Source organism: Heterocephalus glaber, unplaced genomic scaffold, assembly GCF_053883595.1.
Source record: "Heterocephalus glaber isolate CG9 unplaced genomic scaffold, H.glaber_assembly_v1.0 deba00000901, whole genome shotgun sequence".
Lineage (NCBI taxonomy): Eukaryota > Metazoa > Chordata > Mammalia > Rodentia > Bathyergidae > Heterocephalus > Heterocephalus glaber.
Window position 1 is genome coordinate 7784718 of NW_028258171.1, and position 20353 is coordinate 7805070.

Consider the following 20353-nt stretch of genomic DNA (forward strand, 5'->3'; position numbering starts at 1 on the left):
AAAGTCCAGTGTCAAATCTGATTCTATTTTGTAGTCATCATTGTAAAACATTACAACTTTGACAAAAAATAGATACAAAGCTTTTAAGCAGATGTAAAACAAGTCCAGTGCGCACAGTGCTTTGAATTAAGAAACACAGTGACTACTCACAGCAACACGGCTTCCCCTCCTCAGCTCGGCGGCAGGGGCTCCCCCTCGGCCGCCGCCGGCCGATCCTCGCCGCGTCCGCGGCCCGTGGCCGCCATGCAGTTTATATTGCTTTTTAGTCGTCAGGGAAAGCTTCGACTGCAGAAATGGTATGTCCCACTGTCAGACAAAGAGAAGAAAAAGATCACAAGAGAACTTGTTCAAACCGTTTTAGCAAGGAAACCTAAAATGTGCAGCTTCCTTGAGTGGCCAGATCTGAAGATTGTTTACAAAAGATATGCTAGTCTGTATTTCTGCTGTGCTATTGAGGATCAGGACAATAAACTAATTACCCTGGAAATAATTCATCGTTACGTGGAATTACGTGACAAGTATTTTGGCAGTGTGTGTGAACTTGATATCATCTTTAGTTTTGAGAAGGCCTATTTTATTTTGGATGAATTTCTTTTGGGAGGGGAAGTTCAGGAAACATCCAAGAAAAATGTCCTTAAAGCAATTGAACAGGCCGATCTCCTGCAGGAGAACAGAATATGTGTCACAGCAAGAGTTTCAATGGGTGGTCTAAGAAAAAACCCGTACTAGAATACATGCTGGAGTGCTGACATGCATCAAAATATAGTAGGATATATGAATTCAGTTGACAGTTATAATTTTGTCAAGCTTGTTATATTTTAGCATTACTTAGAAAGCCTAAATTACATTAAATCCCAAGGGATAGTCCCAATTATTTCATTAAACTGAGGCTTTCATAGGGAATTTTGCTCTAATCGTGATCAGTCACTGGGGCTTGTAATTTATTTTCTACAGAGAATATTGAAATAGGTTTAGAGGTTCACAAACAAAAAGATATTTATTAAATACTGTGATTTGCTAATACCATCGGTAAAGTAGAATTTCCCTATGAAAACAAAAGCTTCTGTAAGGAATTGAATTGGGGGTTGTTTGTTATTAATATTTATTTTAATTGCTTGCTGTTTAATTTCACTACTATCTTTTGAGTGGAGAAAAATGGGCAGCTATCTCCTTAAAATGTTTGTGACTGGATTTTATCCTCAGATATTACTGTATTTAATCGTTGCATAAATGTAGGAATGTTATTTTTGGAGGGACTGTTTACATGCTTTCGTAGCCAAATATCTCAGAGTTCAAGCTTGAATAAATATAAAATGGAACAGACAGAATTTTCCATGTTATTTCAGGAAATTGGGGCAGGGGCAGACAGGGTCACTTTAAATCCCACTTCAGGTTACCTTTTTTGCCTTGTTGATGTGAGAAACATCTTGTGAGATAAATTTGTAGGTATACGCATTTAAACAGTTTTGTTTGGAGAGTTCTCTAAAAGTCTAATTTGAGGATTTTAAAAAAATTAATATCTTTATTTTCAAAGTCATATTCATTGGACTTACTGTTTTGTAGCTAAGTGAACAGTTAAAAGCCTTTATTGTTATTTAAAATGCCATATGCATGACTACTTCCATTTTTCTCTTGGAAGATTTTCCTCTAGGATCCCCTGCTTCATGTGATAAAATCCTGATGAACTTAAGATACTGGTGAAAGGATTTATTCTGTTTTTTCAGTTAACTCAGCACTGACTAGGTGACTTAAACTGAAAATCTTTTCAGAGTATTACTAGTAAATATAAATAGGATATTTTTGGGTGTAGGTGATCACCTTGTTTATCATTATATAAAGTTATACAAATAAATCTGAACTCCTAGGCATTAAGAAGTTACATGTTTAGCCACAAACCAAAGAACAAAAGCAACCAAAAACTTAAGTTTTAGGCAGCTTTACCATGAACTAAACATTCTAGAAATCTGATTGTGTCCGTACCAGTTTGTGTACTCTGTGTAAGAATATATGCATTTCTCTTGTAGCCACGTCACGAATATTTTAATGTCCCTGTGTACTAAATGACTACTCATCAAGTCTGCAGAATTTCCCAGAGGAAATAAAAGAGCTGATATGCTTATGAAAGAAAATGTCCTCATCATGGTGACTGGTTGTCATGTAAAATAATCATACAACATTTCAGAACTAGTATCTTGACAATTGTATTTTTTCATTCGTAATTTTCTTTCCTGTTTTCAATCTATATGTGATCTTGATATAGCTTATTCCTGTCCACAACTGGTTTAATTTCTTCTTGACAAAATATGTCCTATGTACTTTTATCTCAGACACATACACACATATCTGTGATTAATCTTATAAGAGAAAAACACAGCAATCGTTAATGTTACCAAAGAAAATATGGCTGAAGTGCTCCATCAAAATAATGCCATAATACTGAGAGTGGCTTGTTGTTCAACTGTTGAAGAAAACAACTATACTTAGTGTGATTATCTTATAGTCTATATATGTTGATGTTATTTAATGTTTTGTTAACTATAGTTTTATATTTCTGAATACTAAAACCTTTAACATCGATCACTATTGTGTATGCTTTTAATAAAACTTATATCATATTTTATTGTAAAAGAAAAACTACCAAATAATTCATTGTTTCTATCTACAGAATTTAAGGCCTGAGTTAAGTAAGTTGTCATTAAACAGTAGCTTCAGAAATTACCCAAACTGGTTTGCCACTGGAAGACCTACAAAAATGTGTTGTGTGTTAGGCAGGTATACAAATCAGTTATTTCCATTCTTACCATTCTTGTTTGTAAGACACTACATTCAAAGCACTGGGAAACATGGGTCTTTCATTTCCTTTTCTCCCCCTCCATCCCTCCCCCTGCCCTGCACTATGTTGTTCATCTGGTTTTAATGCTGCATAAATATGCATTGTCTCATGCCTGTTTGCTTTGGATGCTGTGTGCTAAGTTGTAACAAAATGTTGCTTCTTTTGTTATCTGTATACAGCTGCTTGCTTTAAATTAGTAGATTCTGAAATACCTTTTCTTGCATGTACTTCAAAAAAAAAAAAAAAAGAAACAGTGACCAAGTTAATTAATGAAAGCCAATATTTCTGTGAAACAGGGTTAGTTTGGTCAGAAAGGTATATCAAGCATATACTTCGAGTCCCCTTTTCTTGTAAATCAATGTAAATTACCATTTTGGAGAAAGCACATCATTTACCAATGTCAGGATAATATAGACAGTACAATTGGAGTTATGGGGCTGCTCTCCTCCATGCACTGCTGAACCATTCTGCTTCACTCACCTGAACCTGGGCATCATCCCAGGGCCAATCCCTCAACTTTTGTCCTAAGGCTTGTGACCCAGAGGCAGAGAAAAGAATAACAAAGAGCCCTGAGCCTGTTCTGGAAAATTCCAAAATCCCAAACCAGGAAGCATGCACACCAAATTCTGCTGCATGATCTACAGTAACTTTCTTCACCAAGAGCTCATTGAGGGTTCATGCATATGGACTGCATCTCATACATTCAATTATAACAGTGAATTATGGGAAAGGACATGTGCAGGACACAGCTGGCATGACTCAGCACCCTGTCAATCATGGTGTCAATCATGCTCCGGAAGACTCACTGGGAGTTGCCCTACACCTGGCACATTTTAAGTCCTTAAACCCAATTCCCTCAGCACTTATGCCACTTTCCTTTCATTAGCATGAGCCTGGTCATTCTGAGTGTATTGTTACCTCATTAAACTGTGCTGCTTTTTCCTTACTGTAGTCCAAGGTCCTATCACCCATGGTGACAAAGACCAAGAGTAACATCTTGAGAATTTCTTAGGTACACATGCAAAAGCTTTTCAATTATTTCCACTTCACTATTGTAATAAGTGACAGAGGATGTTTGTTATCCAACTCAAATTCTGCTGAGTACCAGAAATGGCTCACCAAATACATGTTACTGGGTTTTGTGGTGCTCTCATCTCCTTTTGGAGTTGGATTCCAGGTTCTTCTCAACTTGAACAAAGGATTGTATGAAATGAGCAAAAGATGGTGACAAAATTTATTTGAGAAAGTAAAAGTGAAGGATGAGGAAGAAACTGGCTCTGCAGAACAAGGTTGGGAAAGAATAAGATAAAAATATACCCTGGAAGACACAAGTGGGATATTGTGAGGAAAGCCATCTTCTTTGCATCTGTGCCCTTTTATGCTGTCCAGATCTCAAGGAAACTCATAGGAACTTCTACATACTGGTCCTGAGAGACAGTGCTTGGATCCTATGCCACTCTTCCCAGCCAGTCTCTGCCAGGTCCTATGTCCTGTCTCAGGATGACCAAGTGTAAGCTGCCAGTCATTGTTTTTTTTTTTGGTACCAGGGATCAAACTCGGGACCTTGCACTTGTGAGGCAGGTGGTGGAACCACTGAGTTAAATCCCTGGCCCCAGCTGCCAGTCATTGTAAACAACTCTTGCTCAAGAAAGCAGTCCTGAGAGCATACTAGAACAAACCAATCCTGAAACTGATGCAGTCATGATATAGTCAGAGACAACCATAGGGTTGGGGAACCAGCAGAATCTTGGACCCTTACCTGTGACCCATTAAAATATCATTTGTGTTTGCTTCCAGAATAATGAGAGACATAAAAGTCATTTTTGCTATAAGTCATGACTCTTCACTTGAACCTAAAGTAACTTGCTAAGTAACTAAAAATAGAGACCAGACCCACTGAGCTAAATCCCTGGCTAAAAACAGAACAAAGCTTGACCTTTGAGTTGTATCTTTTCTTATGGTAAATCTTGGGTCAAATCTCTTCTCAGCTCTCCATATGGTAATATTGATCATTTAGGGAGTGTCTAGGAGTTGGCCAGACTCCTAACCATGCTTGATTAGCCTTGACTAGCTTTACATGATTGACTAGCTTTACATGATCTCATCCACCTTTAAGCCTGAGAACACCAAGGACACTGAGACATGACAGCTGGACCTATTGCACATTACCTTTCTTATAATTCATTCTGTTATAATTATGTATATGAGATGCAGTCCAGATGCAAGTGTAGGAGGCCACTGTGAAATGTGTCAAAGCCTGGGCATCTGATGATGTCAGAAGGCACTTGAGGATACAAGTGTCATTTAGTGCAGGCGCATGACAGACTTTGTTATAATAATAATAAACCAGCATAGACTACCATGCATGACCACAGAGCTCTGCAAAGATGTGGGGCTGTTTTGTCTAAGTGTGCCTCAGGAAAGCTGATAAAGAAACGCAGCTCTTGAGCTCAACAAACAGCTGCAGCTCCAACTCTCATGCTCTGATGCTGTCCTGACGCTAGAAATTAAAGGTGGTTCCTGCTTTTTTGTGATATCTGCTCCATGCATGTTCGTTTTGGGGGGTGGGGGGTGGAACTTTGCCTGACCTAACCTCCCTTCAGCCCTTGGGCCCCCACAGCCTGAAACTTCAATGAGTTCCAAATGAAGAAAAGTTACTATAGGTCATACTGGAGAATCTGGCAAGCATGAGTGCTCAGGGGTCTTTGTTTTTCTTATCTCTGGCTCTGGGTAGTAAGCTTTAGGACAAAGCTTAGGGGGTTAGCACTGGGGCATTGCCTAGGTTCAGGTGAGTGGAGGGGTGTGTTCCCATGGCCCCAGTTTTACTATCTATATTAGTACCATTTAAACAATATACAAACACAAGTATATACATAGGCAATATGTAATACACACATGCACATAAACATATACATGTACATATAAACAAATAAATGAAGACTTAGATTTATCATTTACTAGCTTTTAAAAAATAACACTATTGGGATGATTTTTCCTTTTTACACTCCTCAGCAATACTTACTCCTAAATTTGCATATCTGAAGTGAGGTTTCCTGGTGGTAAAGAGGTGAGAAATTTACATCTCAAAGCTTGGAATGTTTAAATATGTGAGTCCAATTTATTTCACTTAAGAGTTTGATCTCAAGGTGCATCCATTTACCTAAAAATGTCTCAAACTTATCCTTCTTTATGGCTGAGTAGTACTCTATTGTATAAACAAACTACACCTTCTTTATCCATTATCCATTGATGAGAATTTTGGCTGTTTCCAAGATTTAGCTATTACAAACTGTGCTGATATAAAGGTGAGTGCACATATATTATTGTAGTATGATGTTGTTAATTCTTTTGAAAAGATACCAAGCAGGGGAATAGCTGCTTGGAAACTTTAGTTTCATTTTCTGAAGAATTTCCACAGTGGTTGAACCAGTCTACACTCTCACCAATAGTAAAAAAGGGTTCCTTTTTCCTAACATCCTCACCAGTATTTATTGGTTGATTTCTGGATGATAGCCATTCTTTCTGGAGTGAGATGAAATCTCAGTGTTGCTTTAATTTGCATCTCTCAAATGGGCAGTGATGTTTAATGTGAGACCTGAGTAACTCCATTTTAAAATTTGGCCCCATCTTAGAGTAAGGTGGCCTGGACATAAATTCTAGTTCCAAGAAAAACCACAAGATGTACTTTGGCCACCTGCCTGTGATAATGTTCAGCAGTCCCCTAGCAACTAGCCTAGCAACAGCTAATCGGTAGCTGCCTCAATGTCCCAGATGCTCTTCTCATGGCCTGCGACAGCTAATCAGTAGTTACCCCAATACCCCAGTATCTCAGATGTTCTTTTCGATGACTTGAGCAGCCATTTGCAGTTCAGCGTGCAAGGCCCAACCAATTAGGTGTAAACTTTCAAAACTTGCTAAATGCTAGCCAATCCTGTGATTTGCATGTGATTTGAAACCCCGCGCCTTGCTGTAACCTCTATAAAAACCCCTGGTGTTTTAGAGTCGGTGCTCTTATCCTGACCCTCTGCGTCGGTGTCAGATGAGAGTCCTTGCTTGAGCTTGAATAAACGACTCTCATGTGTTTGCATCGGAATCGGCTCCTTGGTGGTCTTTGGGGACCTCGCAATCTGGGCACAACATTTAACATTTTTTCATGTATTTATTTGCTGTTTCTACTTCTTCATCGGAGAAGTGTCTATTCATTTCAGATGCCCATTTTTGGATTGGGTCTTTGAATTTGGGGAAGTTGATTATTTTGAATTCTTTATATATTCTAGATAGTAGTCCTTTGTCTGAGGAACAGCTGGCAAAAACATTTTTCCCACTCTGTGGGTTGTCTCTTCACTCTGTTGGTGGTTTTGATACAGTTGAGTGGGCCAAAAATAGTCCAAGTTCTTGTGTACAACAAGAAAAGAATTGCCAAGCATACACCTCAGAATATGTAGTAAGTAACTACATTTATTGAAGATCATTGGACACTAGTAGGAACAGGGAGAAGGGTGAAGAGAAAAAAGGGTGAAGGGATATAGGGACTTGTTGAAGGGAAAAAAGACCTTGATAATTCAGGCTTCTGGTATTTATAAGGTCAGACACCACTGAGCCAAAGTGCCTCCTACTGTTGCTCTCTCTGATGTCAGCAATCTGCTTGACTTCCTATGCTTAAGCCTGGATAATCATTAGGGTGGTATTTAGTTTACCATTGAATGGAGAGAAGGGAGTGGTTCACACAACTTCCCTGTTTTAGTGTTATGAAAGGGTGGATAATCAGAGTGGTGAGGCATTTACATTTGAACAAAGGGAGGTCTACCTATTATATCTTCAGAAAATTTAGTGTTTCTGTTTTAATATTTAGATCTTTGATCCATTTTGATTTTAGATTCGTGCATGATGAGAGATATAGGTCTAGTTTTAGTCTTTGGCATGTGGAAAGCCAATTTTTTCAGCACCACTTTACACGGTTTCTCTGGTATGAGAAACTGAAAGGGTAAATAAGGACCAAAATGTATAAGAGATATTGTGAAAGAGGAAGAAAATGTTCAGGTGGGAAAGGGAACTAGGGAGGGTTGGGAAAGGAAGGAAGGGAAAAGAATATAAGGAAACAGTGAAAACAAAACTTTTGTAAATAAGGAGAGGAAGAGGGGCTGAAAGGAAGGGAGGGGAATGGGAAAAAAGAATTAAGGGGCAACCCACTTTCTGGTCCCCCTTCTGTCTCTCTTAGACAGAAGGTATCTTTATCTCAATAAATTTTTCCTACTCTTAACTTCTGTTGTTCCTAGAATTCATTCTTTGATTTTAGAGAACACAAACTTGTGTTTTGGATACCTAGCAGGTTTGGGAGTTGCATCTCTTCCCCCTATATCATTTTGGAGGTCTTCCACTGAGATTACTGTAAGGAGGTAAGTTTTCTTTCATAGGTTCTAACTTTGATCTTTTTGCTTCATAGATCATGACCTTTGTTTCATAAGCTCTGGTGTGGGACCAAAATGACTCCATTTTGGAGCCGTCTCCTTTGTTCTCTCAAATTTGTGCTTAAACTAGGAATTCACCACTTGAAATTCCTGAGTTTATTACCCAACCACCTGTGTACCCGGGGAAAGAGCGTTCCAGGCACACTATCTATAAGATAAGCAGTTAATGAGCTAACTATCCACACACGATAGATGCGGCCATTAGTCAGTGGGTCTGCTAACGATCAGTATGTGACAATTGGCCGTTAATCTTTGCCCCTTTCTCCCTTACAAAAACCAATACGTAATCCCCTTCGACCCCCAAAGCCTAGCCAACCAAAACCCTACACTTCATATATATTAAGTATTAACCAATCACCTGGCTACTAATAACCAAAGCTTGTTGTATTCTCAATAAAAACCCTGCTAGTTTGGGACTCAGGGCTCTCAATCTCGATCCGCTGTGTCGGTGACAATTGAGAGTCCCTGCTTAAGCTTGAATAAATGACCCCCGTGTGCTTACATCGGAAACGGCCTCCTGGTGGTCTTTGGGACTTCACAATCTGGGCACAACACTGGCCATTTGTTTCATAGATCCTGATTTTTGTTCCATAAATTCTGGCCTTTGTTTCAAAACTGTCTTAATTTAAAATTGTATGATTTAAATGTTGTGACTATAATTTTTTTTTTTGTACTGGGGATTGAACTCAGGATCTTGTGATTTTAAGGTGGGCAGTGGCACCACTGAGCTAAATCCCTGGCCCATTGTGACTATAGTTTTGTCCCACCTTGAACCCTCACCTTGTGGCTTTGTCCCATACAACACCTTTGAGAAGTGGGGTGGGTGGGCAACCCACTTTCTGGTCCCCCTTCTGTCTCTCTTAGACAGAAGCTATCTTTCTCTCAATAAATTTTTCCTACTGCCTGCAATCGAGCACTCCAGAGGCTGAGACAGAAGTACTGCTGGCAGTTTGAGTCTAGCCTGGGCTATGCAGTAAATTCAACACCAACCTGGACTAAATAAGGAGACACTGTCTCAACACCCTGCCCCAGGGTGGGGTGGGGGGGATTTACATCTCAAAGGAGATTGCTTGCCCTTTTAATCTGAGTTTGAATTTCCTGAAGTTTTTTTCTTCCTACCTTAACTTATCATAGGTCTTCGCTAATTTTAAAAAGCTCTTGCTTCAGGTTTTAAGACATTTTTCATTGTATTAGTGTGGGAAAACAAGTGTAAAGACCTAGGCCTGGGTTGAACTCTCCTTGAGACATGGGGGAGGAGATAGCAGACCACCCCCACCTCAGGCTGTGGGCTAGCACGCTAGCCTCAGCCAGTTTTGAGGAGAGAATCAGCTATAGCTGAAGTCTGATTAAAGAAAACACATATTTGGGTGCAGTCTGTAAATTATGAGAACCTGATACACTTTCCCTAAATCCTGGATCACAGGCTTGCTTGCTTCTTCTTGGTGCAAGTCTAATGAGAGTGAGGAGCACAGTCAGATCGGGGCTTTTTGTCCAGAAGAGGCAAAAGTTCCCTGGTTCTCCTCTTCCAAATTATCTTTGTGTTGTTGTGCCCAGATTGTGAAGTCCCAGAGACCACCAGGAGACCGTTTCCGATGTAAGCACACAAGGGTCGTTTATTCAAGCTTAAGCAGGGACTCTCAATTGTCACCGACGCAGCGGATCGAGATTGAGAGCCCCGAGCCTCGAGACTAGCAGGGTTTTTATTGAATATACATCAAGCTTTGGTTGTTAGTAGCCAGGTGATTGGTTAATGCTAAATACATATGAAGTGTAGGGTTTTGATTGGTTAGGCTCGGGGGGGTTAAGGGGGTTACGTATAGATTTTTGCAAGGGAGTAGGGGGCAAAGGTTAGGGGCCGACTGTCATAAGCTGATGGTTAGCAGGTCCACTGACTAATGGTCACATCTATCTTTTGTGGGCAGTTAGCCATTAACTGTTTACCTTATAGGTAGTGTGTCCGGAATGTCCTTCCTGAGTACACAGATGGCTGGGTAATAAACTTAGGAATTTTGAGTGGATAGGCACAAGTTTGAGAGAACAAAGGAGACAGCTCCAAAATGGAGTCACTCTGAGAGAACAAAGGAGACAGCTCCAAAATGGAGTCACTCTGGCTCCACATTCCCCCCTTCTCAGGGTGCTGTAGAGGGCCAATCATGGGCCTCTGGGGGTTAATTCTGTCAAATCAATAGGTATTGGCTGGTATTGGGACCTGAGTACCATTAACTGAACAGCGTTAATTCGCTTTTTAATGAACGAAACTAGTCTATTAAGTATGCAAGGTCCAAAGGTTAATAGTAGCAACACGATAAGCAAGGGGCCTAACAGGGTAGAAATTAGGGTAGTGAGCCAAGGGGAAGAATTAAACCAAGATTCGAACCAGGTTTGAGATTGTTCTCTTTCTTGTTTACGTTTGGCGATGCCTTCTCTAACTTTAGCCATGGATTCTTTGACTACTCCTGAATGATCTATATAGAAACAGCATTCTTCACCTAGTGCAACACAGAGTCCTCCTTGTTGAAGGAAAATTAAGTCCAGCCCCCTTCGGTTTTGGAGGACTACCTCTGCTAGTGAAGTTAAAGACTCTTGGAGGTGGGAGATGGAGCTTTCTAGCCTTTCAATATCTATATCTATGGCTGTCCTTAAGTCATTATAATATTTATTGTGTATTAGTAGCGATGAAACTCCCGTTCCTGTCCCAGCTAGTCCTAATCCTAAGAGAACGGTCAAAGTAATGGCCGTTACAGGTTCTCGCTTAACTCTGACCTGGGTTTCAGCCAGGCGGCTGGGGATGTCTTTTTCTGAGTGATATAACAACCGGGGGACTAATTGTACAAGTACACAGAAATCTCTTGTTTGTTTTAACACTAGCCCATGTACACAAGGGGTAAGTCCAGAGGAACAGGCCCACCATCCATCATAAGGGGGAATGAGATATTTGGGCCTAGGTCTAAGGACGGTTTTGTTACAAAGGTGTTGGTGGGAGGCCGGGACACTGCCGACACAAGTTCCTTGCCCAGTTACTGATTGTAGGGTCAGCCTAGCTGTCCCTTTTTGTTGCCATCTACATTGAGTCGGGCTGTCTGACTTAGTGAAATTGTCTAGATAAGCTACTGCTTCATAGTATGGGGGCTTAGTATCATAACATAGCCAGCAGGACTGAGTGAGGTCTGGCCTAGATGCATTTAGAGCTTTAAAGGTGTGAACCATCAGTTCCCAGAGGGGGTCCTGGTCCCGGTTATGATCGACTTTATCAATCTGGGTGATCATTTGAATCAAGGGCGGGGATGTGGGAGCGGAGGTTAAGTCTGATGGCCGTACGGAGGCGTTTGGTTTTGGTGACATAGGCGAGCTTTTTGGGGGAGGGGGCTTAATAGGTCTGAAAGGGGCTATTGGAGCTAGCGCCAAGTTTGGCCCTATCAATTGGGGAGACCCTATGGTGAGCGGCTCTGCCTTCAGTTTTATAGTGAATAACAACCCGGTATCATAACCATCTTGATATAGACGGAGTCCCCAAGTCTGGCCTGTTTCCCATTTAGTGTACCTTTTACCTGAATCCGTGAATGAAAGTCTGACCGGGTTACAGAGGAACCCGGTACAGGGGCCACTAAGAACTAAGAAATTACCACCCTTTTGATTTGTCTGCAGGCCAGGGGGCCCAGGGACTCTTTTTAAAGAAATAAAATCGTCCTTGACAGGCAGGGCCCAGGAGACAGTGCCCGTGGACTCACATCCCCATTTGGCACAATAGAACTGGTCAGGTCCCCCGCACTTGTTTATCTGAGACTGTGTGCGCCTTTCTCCCGGACAAACATAAAAGGGGGTGCTTTGTAGGATGTTTCTATCAAGAGAATGGCTACACCCAGGGTCAAGTCTAGGAGGGGCCATAGGTACTGGAGCCATGGGCAGGGATGTTCTATTAGTATTACATTGGCCTATGCCTTTTTTACATATTGGCTCTCCTCTAGGCCCGATTTTCCAGTTTCCAGTGTTCCAAGTCCCTGTGGCGAGCGAACACAGGTCAAAGTCTAGGTCTGGCCACCAGGTAAGTGGTGGAGCCACTTCAGATGAACTATTAACAATGTTGCCCGTAGACGTACTAATGATCATCCAGGTTAAATTTAAGGGAGCATATGGGTTTTGTCCTCCTAGTGTCGGTGTCAAAAGTACAGTTACCATAATCACGATCGTCGACGACGTAGCTTGAGTTTGAGGGGACTGTCTTGGTCTCTGGACACCTGCCATGATGGAACGAAGTCTTCTAGGACAGTGTGAGGATCTGCAGGGCGAACGTGGGTGTAGTGTACCCACGAAGCAATCCCGTCGACCTTGAGAGCAGTGGGCGTGGTCAGGACTGTGACGTAGGGTCCTTTCCAACGGGGCTCAAGGTCTTTCTGCCGGTGTCTCCGAACGAAGACCCAGTCTCCAGGTCGGTAGCGATGGGGCTCAGGAGGTGGTCCGGTCTGGTATAAGGCTTCTAACTTAGGCCAGATGTCTTCGTGTACACTTTGGAGGCTTTTTAAAGAAAGCAACAACTTTTGGTCATCAAATTTAACAAGCACATTTGATTGAAGGTTGGGAATAATGGGAGGGGGAATTCCAAACATGATTTCAAAGGGAGTTAATCCCATCTTATAGGGTGAATTGTGTACCCTATAGAGGGCGAAGGGAAGGAGAGTCACCCAGTCACCGCCAGTCTCTAAGGTTAATTTAGTTAAGGTCTCTTTTAATGTTCTATTCATCCTCTCTACCTGTCCTGAACTTTGGGGTCTGTATGCACAATGTAATTTCCAATCCGTCCCCAATATCTGTGCTAGGGTTTGACTCACCTTGGAAATAAAGGCGGGTCCATTATCTGATCCTAGCATTACTGGAAAACCATACCTTGGCAGGATGTCTTCTAGCAGTTTCTTAGTCACACTTCGCGCTGTTTCATGTTTGGTAGGAAACGCTTCTGTCCATCCTGAAAAAGTGTCTACAAAAACTAACAAGTATTTATAACCATACCTTTCAGGTTTTACCTCGGTGAAGTCCAATTCCCAATAGGCTCCAGGTCGGCTTTTCCTCAGCCTATTTCCTGGGTTGGCCCTATTGTGGGTGGCATTTGTCAATTGACAGGCTTTGCAGGTAGCAACAATATGTTCAATTTTAGAATTAGCATCACGGATCTTAATTTCAGCATGTCTCAGGAGATCTTGCATTTTTCGAGTGCCCATGTGGGTGGTCCGGTGCACCTTGGAGAGAACTTGTTCTCCCAGCGCTTTAGGCAAGATGACTTTACAATCAGAAGATTTCCACCACCCGTTGAGGCACTGAGGCATAGGTAATTGTTTTATCCAATTTAAATCTTCTTCAGTGTACTGGGGTTTTTTTGGTAGGGCTGCACTTCCCGGATCGGGCAGCTGAGTGGCCAGTGTCAGATTAATCTTTAAGGCTATTTCTCGGGCTGTCTGGTCAGCTAAATTATTTCCTCTGGCAATTGGAGTGTCGCCTTTTTGGTGTCCTGGGCAATGGATAATGGCTAATTTTTTAGGTAGCCAGAGGGCTGTTAAGAGGGCAAGGATCTCCTCTTTGTTTTTAATAGTCTTTCCTTCAGCTGTCAGGAGTCCCCTTTCTTTGTAGATGGCCCCATGGACGTGTGCAGTGGCAAAGGCATACCGGCTATCTGTGTATATATTTAACTTTTGGCCCCGTCCTAGAGTCAATGTCTTGGTCAGAGCTATGAGCTCCGCCCGTTGTGCTGAGGTCCCGGTGGGCAATGGTTCTGCCCAAATGACCTCAGTCTCTGTCACCACTGCTGTTCCTGCATACCTGTGGCCATCACGAACAAAACTGTTCCCATCAGTGTACCAGGTATCATCTGTATCTGGCCATGGTTGGTCACTCAGATCTGCTCGAATTCCATGTACCTGGGCTAGGATGTCTGTGCAGTCGTGAAGCGGAGCCTCCAAGTTCGGGTCTGGCAACAGTGTGGCTGGGTTCAAAGCACCCGGGGCCTGAAAGACAACTTGGGTTGGATTTAGGAGTAAGCTCTGGTAGTGGGTCAGGCGAGCATTACTGAGCCATCGATCCGGAGGCTGTTTTAGGACTCCCTCAATAGCGTGAGGGGTGGTCACACACAGTTCTTGGCCTAATGTCTAACTTGTCAGCGTCTTTGACCATTAGAGCTACTGCTGCAATCATTCTTAGGCACGGGGGCCATCCTGACGCAACTGGATCAAGTCTTTTTGATAAGTACGCCACTGGGCGGCGCCATGGCCCTAGATACTGGATCAGGACGCCCTTAGCGACTCCTTTGTTTTCATCAATGTAAAGGTGGAATGGCTTAGTAATATCAGGCAAGCCCAAGGCTGGTGCCGTCAGCAAGGCTGTTTTAATTTGATCGAAAGATTTTTGTAGCTTTTCTGTCCATTGAAAAGCCTGACTGTCTCTAGTTACCTCGTAGAGGGGCTTTGCGAGCTCTGCGAACCCTGGTATCCATAGGCGGCAGAAGCCCGCCGATCCCAAGAATTCTCTGACTTTTCGAGGGGAATCTGGTGTGGGTATCTTAAGAACTGTCTCTTTCCTAGCATCCGACAGCCATCTCTGCCCTTCTCTAAGCACGTACCCCAGGTAGCTTACCTCGGGTTTGCAGATCTGGGCCTTTTTAGCGGACACCCGATACCCCAGCTCTCCTATGACCATCAAGAGTCTCTTGGTTCCATTTAAGCAGTCTTCCTGTGTCTCAGCTGCCACAAGAAGGTCATCTACATATTGTAACAGAGTTAGTTGGGGGTTCTGGAGGCGAAACTCACCCAGGTCTTCATGTAGGGCCTCGTCGAAGATGGTGGGAGAGTTTTTGAATCCTTGAGGTAATCGGGTCCACGTCAGCTGTCCGTTGATGCCTTGCTCTGGATCACTCCATTCAAACGCAAAGATGTGTTGGCTTTTAGGTGCCAGTGGAAGGCTAAAAAAAGCATCTTTGAGATCTAAGACTGTGTACCAGCGATGGCTCGGGGGAAGAGAACTCAATAGGGTGTATGGATTAGGCACTGTGGGGTGAATGTCCATAACCCTCTTGTTTACCTCCCGGAGGTCCTGCACTGGCCGATAGTCATTAGAATGAGGTTTTCGTACTGGCAACAAGGGGGTGTTCCAGGCCGATTGGCAAGGTCTGAGAATCCCCTGAGCAAGTAACCTCCTGATGTGTGGAGTTATTCCTTTCTGGGCCTCCAGGGGCATAGGATATTGGCGAACTCGTACCGGATCTGCTCCAGGTTTTATTTCTATAAACACCGGTGCCCTGTGTATAGCTAGCCCCATGCCTCCAGTTTCCGCCCATGCTTGTGGGAACATGGAGAGCCATTGTTCCATATCAGGATCAGGAGGGGCCCTCTTTTGATGTAGTAGATATTCATCTTCCAGGTTTATGGTTAGTACCTGAATGGGCCTTCCCTCTTGATTAAGGACTTTTGTGCCCCCGGGTTGGAAATGAATTTGAGCCCCTAATTTAGTAAGTAAGTCTCTTCCCAATAAGGGGTAGGGGCAGTCTGGTATAACCATAAATGAGTGGGTTACTTGGCCCACTCCCAAGTCTACTGTTCTTTGGGTTGTCCATGAATACTTTTTCATGCCTGTAGCTCCTTGAACCCAGGAGGTTTTATCAGAAATATGGCCACACGGTTTGAGTAGGACTGAATGTTGAGCCCCTGTATCCACCAGGAACTCAATAGGTCTCCCCTCCACTTTTAGGGTTACCCTGGGCTCGGGGAGGGGTGCCGAACCCCGTCCCCCCTAATCATTTAATTCATCCGCAGCCAGAATAGGGGTCTTGGGGCGTCCTTCTCGCTGTTTCTTTTTAGGACAGTCCCTGGCCCAGTGTCCGTATTCTTTGCAATAAGCACATTGATTTTTCCCCAACTGGGGGCGCTCTCTGCGTCTCTCTTTGTTTTCTCCTTCCATCACAATCTTTTTTAGTCTACGTTCACATTCTTTCTGCTCTCCCGCAGTGGTAGCCAGAAGGATCCGAGCTAAGTTTCGGGTCTGGCGGTCATCAGCTTTTTCTCGTTTCTCCTCTGCGGTTTCTCTATTGTTATACACTTTCTCTGCCACTGCCACTAAGTCCTGAATACTCTTTTCTCCTAACCTATCTACTTTCTGTAACTTTCTCTTAATGTCTGGTGCCGCCTGGTTGACAAAATGTATTATTACAGCTGCCTTTGTCTCAACTGCTTGTGGGTCCATAGGAGTGTACCTACGAAAAGCTTCCTGAATTCTTTCTAGGAAAGCAGCAGGGCTTTCATCTAACTTTTGTTGTACATCCCCTACCTTAGCCAAATTTGTAGGCTTCCTCGCCGCTGCTCTGAGACCTCTTAATAAAGTCTGGCGATAGACTCGAAGTCTCTCCTTACCTTCTGCCGTATTGAAGTCCCAGTTAGGTCGGGACAGAGGAAAAGAAGTGTTGATGGTGTCTGCATTGGTGGTGGGCTGACCACTGTCACCAGGAACCAATTTTCTGGCCTCATTCTGGATTCTCTCTCGTTCCTCAGTGGTGAACAGAACCTGCAGAAGCTGTTGACAGTCATCCCAAGTGGGCTGATGGGTAAACAAAACAGTTTTTAACAGGTTAATCAAATCTCTAGGGTTATCAGAGAAATTGGCATGTTGTCGGCGCCAATTATAAAGATCACTGGTAGCAAAGGGCCAGTAATGATGAGGCTGGTTTCCATGTTCATCAGGGGGCCCTATTGCTCGCAGCGGGCAGACAGTTGAATCTGCCGGTCCTGCCGGCGAGGCGGCGCGCCGGTGACGAGTATTTTGGGCGGGACCATTACGGTTGTCGGCGGCGCCCGGGGCGGGTTCCCCAGCCCCGGCTGGGACTGGGTCACCTCCTCCAGCCTGCTGTGGCGGAAGAGAGGGGAGAGAGTAAGGGGGAGGAAATATAAGATCTTCCTCGGTCCCTCCCTGGAGGACAGGGTAAAGTGGCGCGGTTGGCTTGGTTTCGGGTTGTTTTTCATCCGCGCGCTTTTTAGGAGCCTTTTCTTTGGCCGTCAGGATTAACTCCGGTTGCTGCTGCTGTGAAGGCAAAAAGAGCTTAACCCATGGGGGCGGGTTAGAAACCAGAAATTCCCAAATGGCAATGTAGGGTACCTGGTCGGGATGAAGGATGGCTTTACGAACTCTGCGTATAATTTGCAAATCAAAAGTTTCCTCGGGGGGCCATCCTGACCCAAGGGTGGGCCACTCCGAGCTACAGAGGGTGATGAACTTAGCCTTTTTAATTTTTAAACTTAGGTTACGAGCGCTCTCCCTAACTTCCTTGAAATGATCTTTCAGGAGGGAAAGAGGGGTAGTCACAGTCTGTCCCATCGTCTCAGTCCAAGTCAGTACAACACACAGACAAACACAACAGAAAGAAACACGAGAGACAAAACCGTCCTCCGCCTGATCGGAGGCAATGCAAATGGGACGACGGCCTCGTGCCGTGCCGCGGGAGCGACCCGCACCGTCCCTCCAGGAGTCTCACTGACTCGTACTCTTGGGGCACTCCGTCCCCACCAGCGGAATCCGGAACGTCTTCCAGGATCCCGGGTCGGCGGCCCTTGCAGCGCGTCCGCCTAGACCGTCTGCCGACCTTCCCAGAAAATAGGCCCAGACTTTACAAACACAAAAAACACTCACCAGCCGGCATTGACCCTCCGGTACGGGAGTCCTGAAGGTCTTGGGATCCCGGACGAGCCCCCAAATGTTGTGCCCAGATTGTGAAGTCCCAGAGACCACCAGGAGACCGTTTCCGATGTAAGCACACAAGGGTCGTTTATTCAAGCTTAAGCAGGGACTCTCAATTGTCACCGACGCAGCGGATCGAGATTGAGAGCCCCGAGCCTCGAGACTAGCAGGGTTTTTATTGAATATACATCAAGCTTTGGTTGTTAGTAGCCAGGTGATTGGTTAATGCTAAATACATATGAAGTGTAGGGTTTTGATTGGTTAGGCTCGGGGGGGTTAAGGGGGTTACGTATAGATTTTTGCAAGGGAGTAGGGGGCAAAGGTTAGGGGCCGACTGTCATAAGCTGATGGTTAGCAGGTCCACTGACTAATGGTCACATCTATCTTTTGTGGGCAGTTAGCCATTAACTGTTTACCTTATAGGTAGTGTGTCCGGAATGTCCTTCCTGAGTACACAGATGGCTGGGTAATAAACTTAGGAATTTTGAGTGGATAGGCACAAGTTTGAGAGAACAAAGGAGACAGCTCCAAAATGGAGTCACTCTGAGAGAACAAAGGAGACAGCTCCAAAATGGAGTCACTCTGGCTCCACAGTGTCTTTTGTCTTTAAGCCTCCTTTGTCCCCTGGATTGGGATAAACTTGTAGGCTGGCCTTCTACATATTAGAATTTAGACATTTTGCACAGAAGTTTCCACATCTTATTCTGGCTGTATTGCTCAAGGCCTCTAGTGTGGAAAAAAAGAAACCAGTCTTAAGAACAATTCTCCCAACTGAGAAGAACAGAAAGACAATGCATCTATAGTCAAAATTTCCCATTTTCTTAGTTGAATAGAGGTGGCAGAAGAAGGAAGCAAAAAAATCAATTGCTAGCAAAAAGAAGTTCTGATAAACATTTTGAAACACAGTTTAGAATGAACCAAGGAAGGAACAGAAAGCATGTTCAGTTATATAGGGATATTATATACCAATAAAACCACTTTTTTTAAGGTCACAGGTAACAAAAACATTTCTAGCACCTATGAAGAAAAACAAGCACTTAACAATTCTTGAGAAAATCACAGCAGAACTCTCTAAAACACCTGAGTCTTTAGTCCCTTAAAAATCTATTAGTCAAAATTTTCTTGTCAGTTCAAGAACTTGAACTAAAAATGGCTTGTGAAGACTTAGGACAACCCAAAAGCCTCAAAATGGCTCACATGATCCTCAAAAGACAAGGAAAAGAAAGGATGAGGCCTAGTGTCTTTGAAGGATGGATTAAAACCTCCAACTGAACACTGCCTTAGAGGAAGCTCTTTATATAGGAAGCTCTTTGGCCAAACTAAGTGCTCTGTCAGGTCTTAAAAGGAGAGACTTTTACTTCCTCATATTCATATGGCAAAGAGGCAGTGGCACTGGCCCACTCATTATACAATTCTGGCTGTAATCTGTCCAGTTAGGGGAAGGGAGGTTGTAGCTTATTTGGCCCAGTACCTAGTTCTATGTGAATGAGCTGTGGTATTGTTTATGATCCCCTAGGCTATCCAGTAATTGGCATATAGAGTAAAACATTTGATAGCAACAACTATGTTACCTTGGCTATAGAAAGAAAATCAGCAAAAACAATAATGTCAGATACAAACTAGTATCTTGTGGGAAATTGTAGAATTCAGCTATCTAGTTGTAAGAATTGATCACAAGAAGTTTGTTAACTAAGAAAATTAAGTCGTTTCTGGGAAATTCCACAAGTCTGTTTGTTAAAAGAATGCCAGAAAACTTTAAGAGACCTTGTAAAAGTCTCATGGGAGAAAAACAGGTTTTCCTAGTTTTCTTATTTGCCATTTTCTGGGATCAGAGGACCACGACCCAATGACTCTATGGGTGGTGAGAGAGATATGAATCACACATCTGTGATGTTTGTGGTGGGCTGGTGGGCTTGATTTTCACTGAAATCATCCTGCTCTCTTAATACTATCTGATAAGAAGAGGGCTGCAGTGTGCTCTTTGATGTGCGGGATTGGTGAATGGAAACAGGGGACTTGTGAATTCACCTGTAGCTTTTATGAGTCACTTAAAGTCATTTGTCACCAGAGGTTAAAATCAGAAAGACAATAGCCAGAATAACTAAGCTGCTTTCCTACAGGTATGAAAGCCTTGCTTCATAGTGCCAGAGGAATTAAACTGATGTTCATCCCCCAGGCTGTTTCCTTTTCTTTCTTTAAAAGTCGGTGCTTTCCGGGGTTCCAGGTCTCCCTCTAGAGAGATCACCAACAGTATCTGAGTAGTGTTAAATACAAATCTGACAAAGCAGATACTGACCTACAGTAAACATCTACTAAATGGAACAACTTTACCTCCACTAACAATAGA

The 20353-nt window shown here is 43.3% G+C and overlaps 1 protein-coding gene and 1 pseudogene across 1 annotated transcript; one reads left to right on the forward strand and one right to left on the reverse strand.

Moving 5' to 3' along the window:
* The first annotated feature begins 206 nt into the window (after window positions 1–206).
* On the forward strand, window positions 207–897 carry LOC101715964 (AP-1 complex subunit sigma-2 pseudogene; annotated as a pseudogene).
* Window positions 898–12834: 11937 nt separating this feature from the next.
* Window positions 12835–18593, reverse strand: LOC147828819 (uncharacterized). Its single transcript, XM_087208053.1, is given in 1 exon segment — window positions 12835–18593. A coding segment is annotated over 1 exon segment (3255 nt). The 5' UTR covers window positions 17647–18593; the 3' UTR covers window positions 12835–14391.
* Between the last annotated feature and the right edge of the window lie 1760 nt (window positions 18594–20353).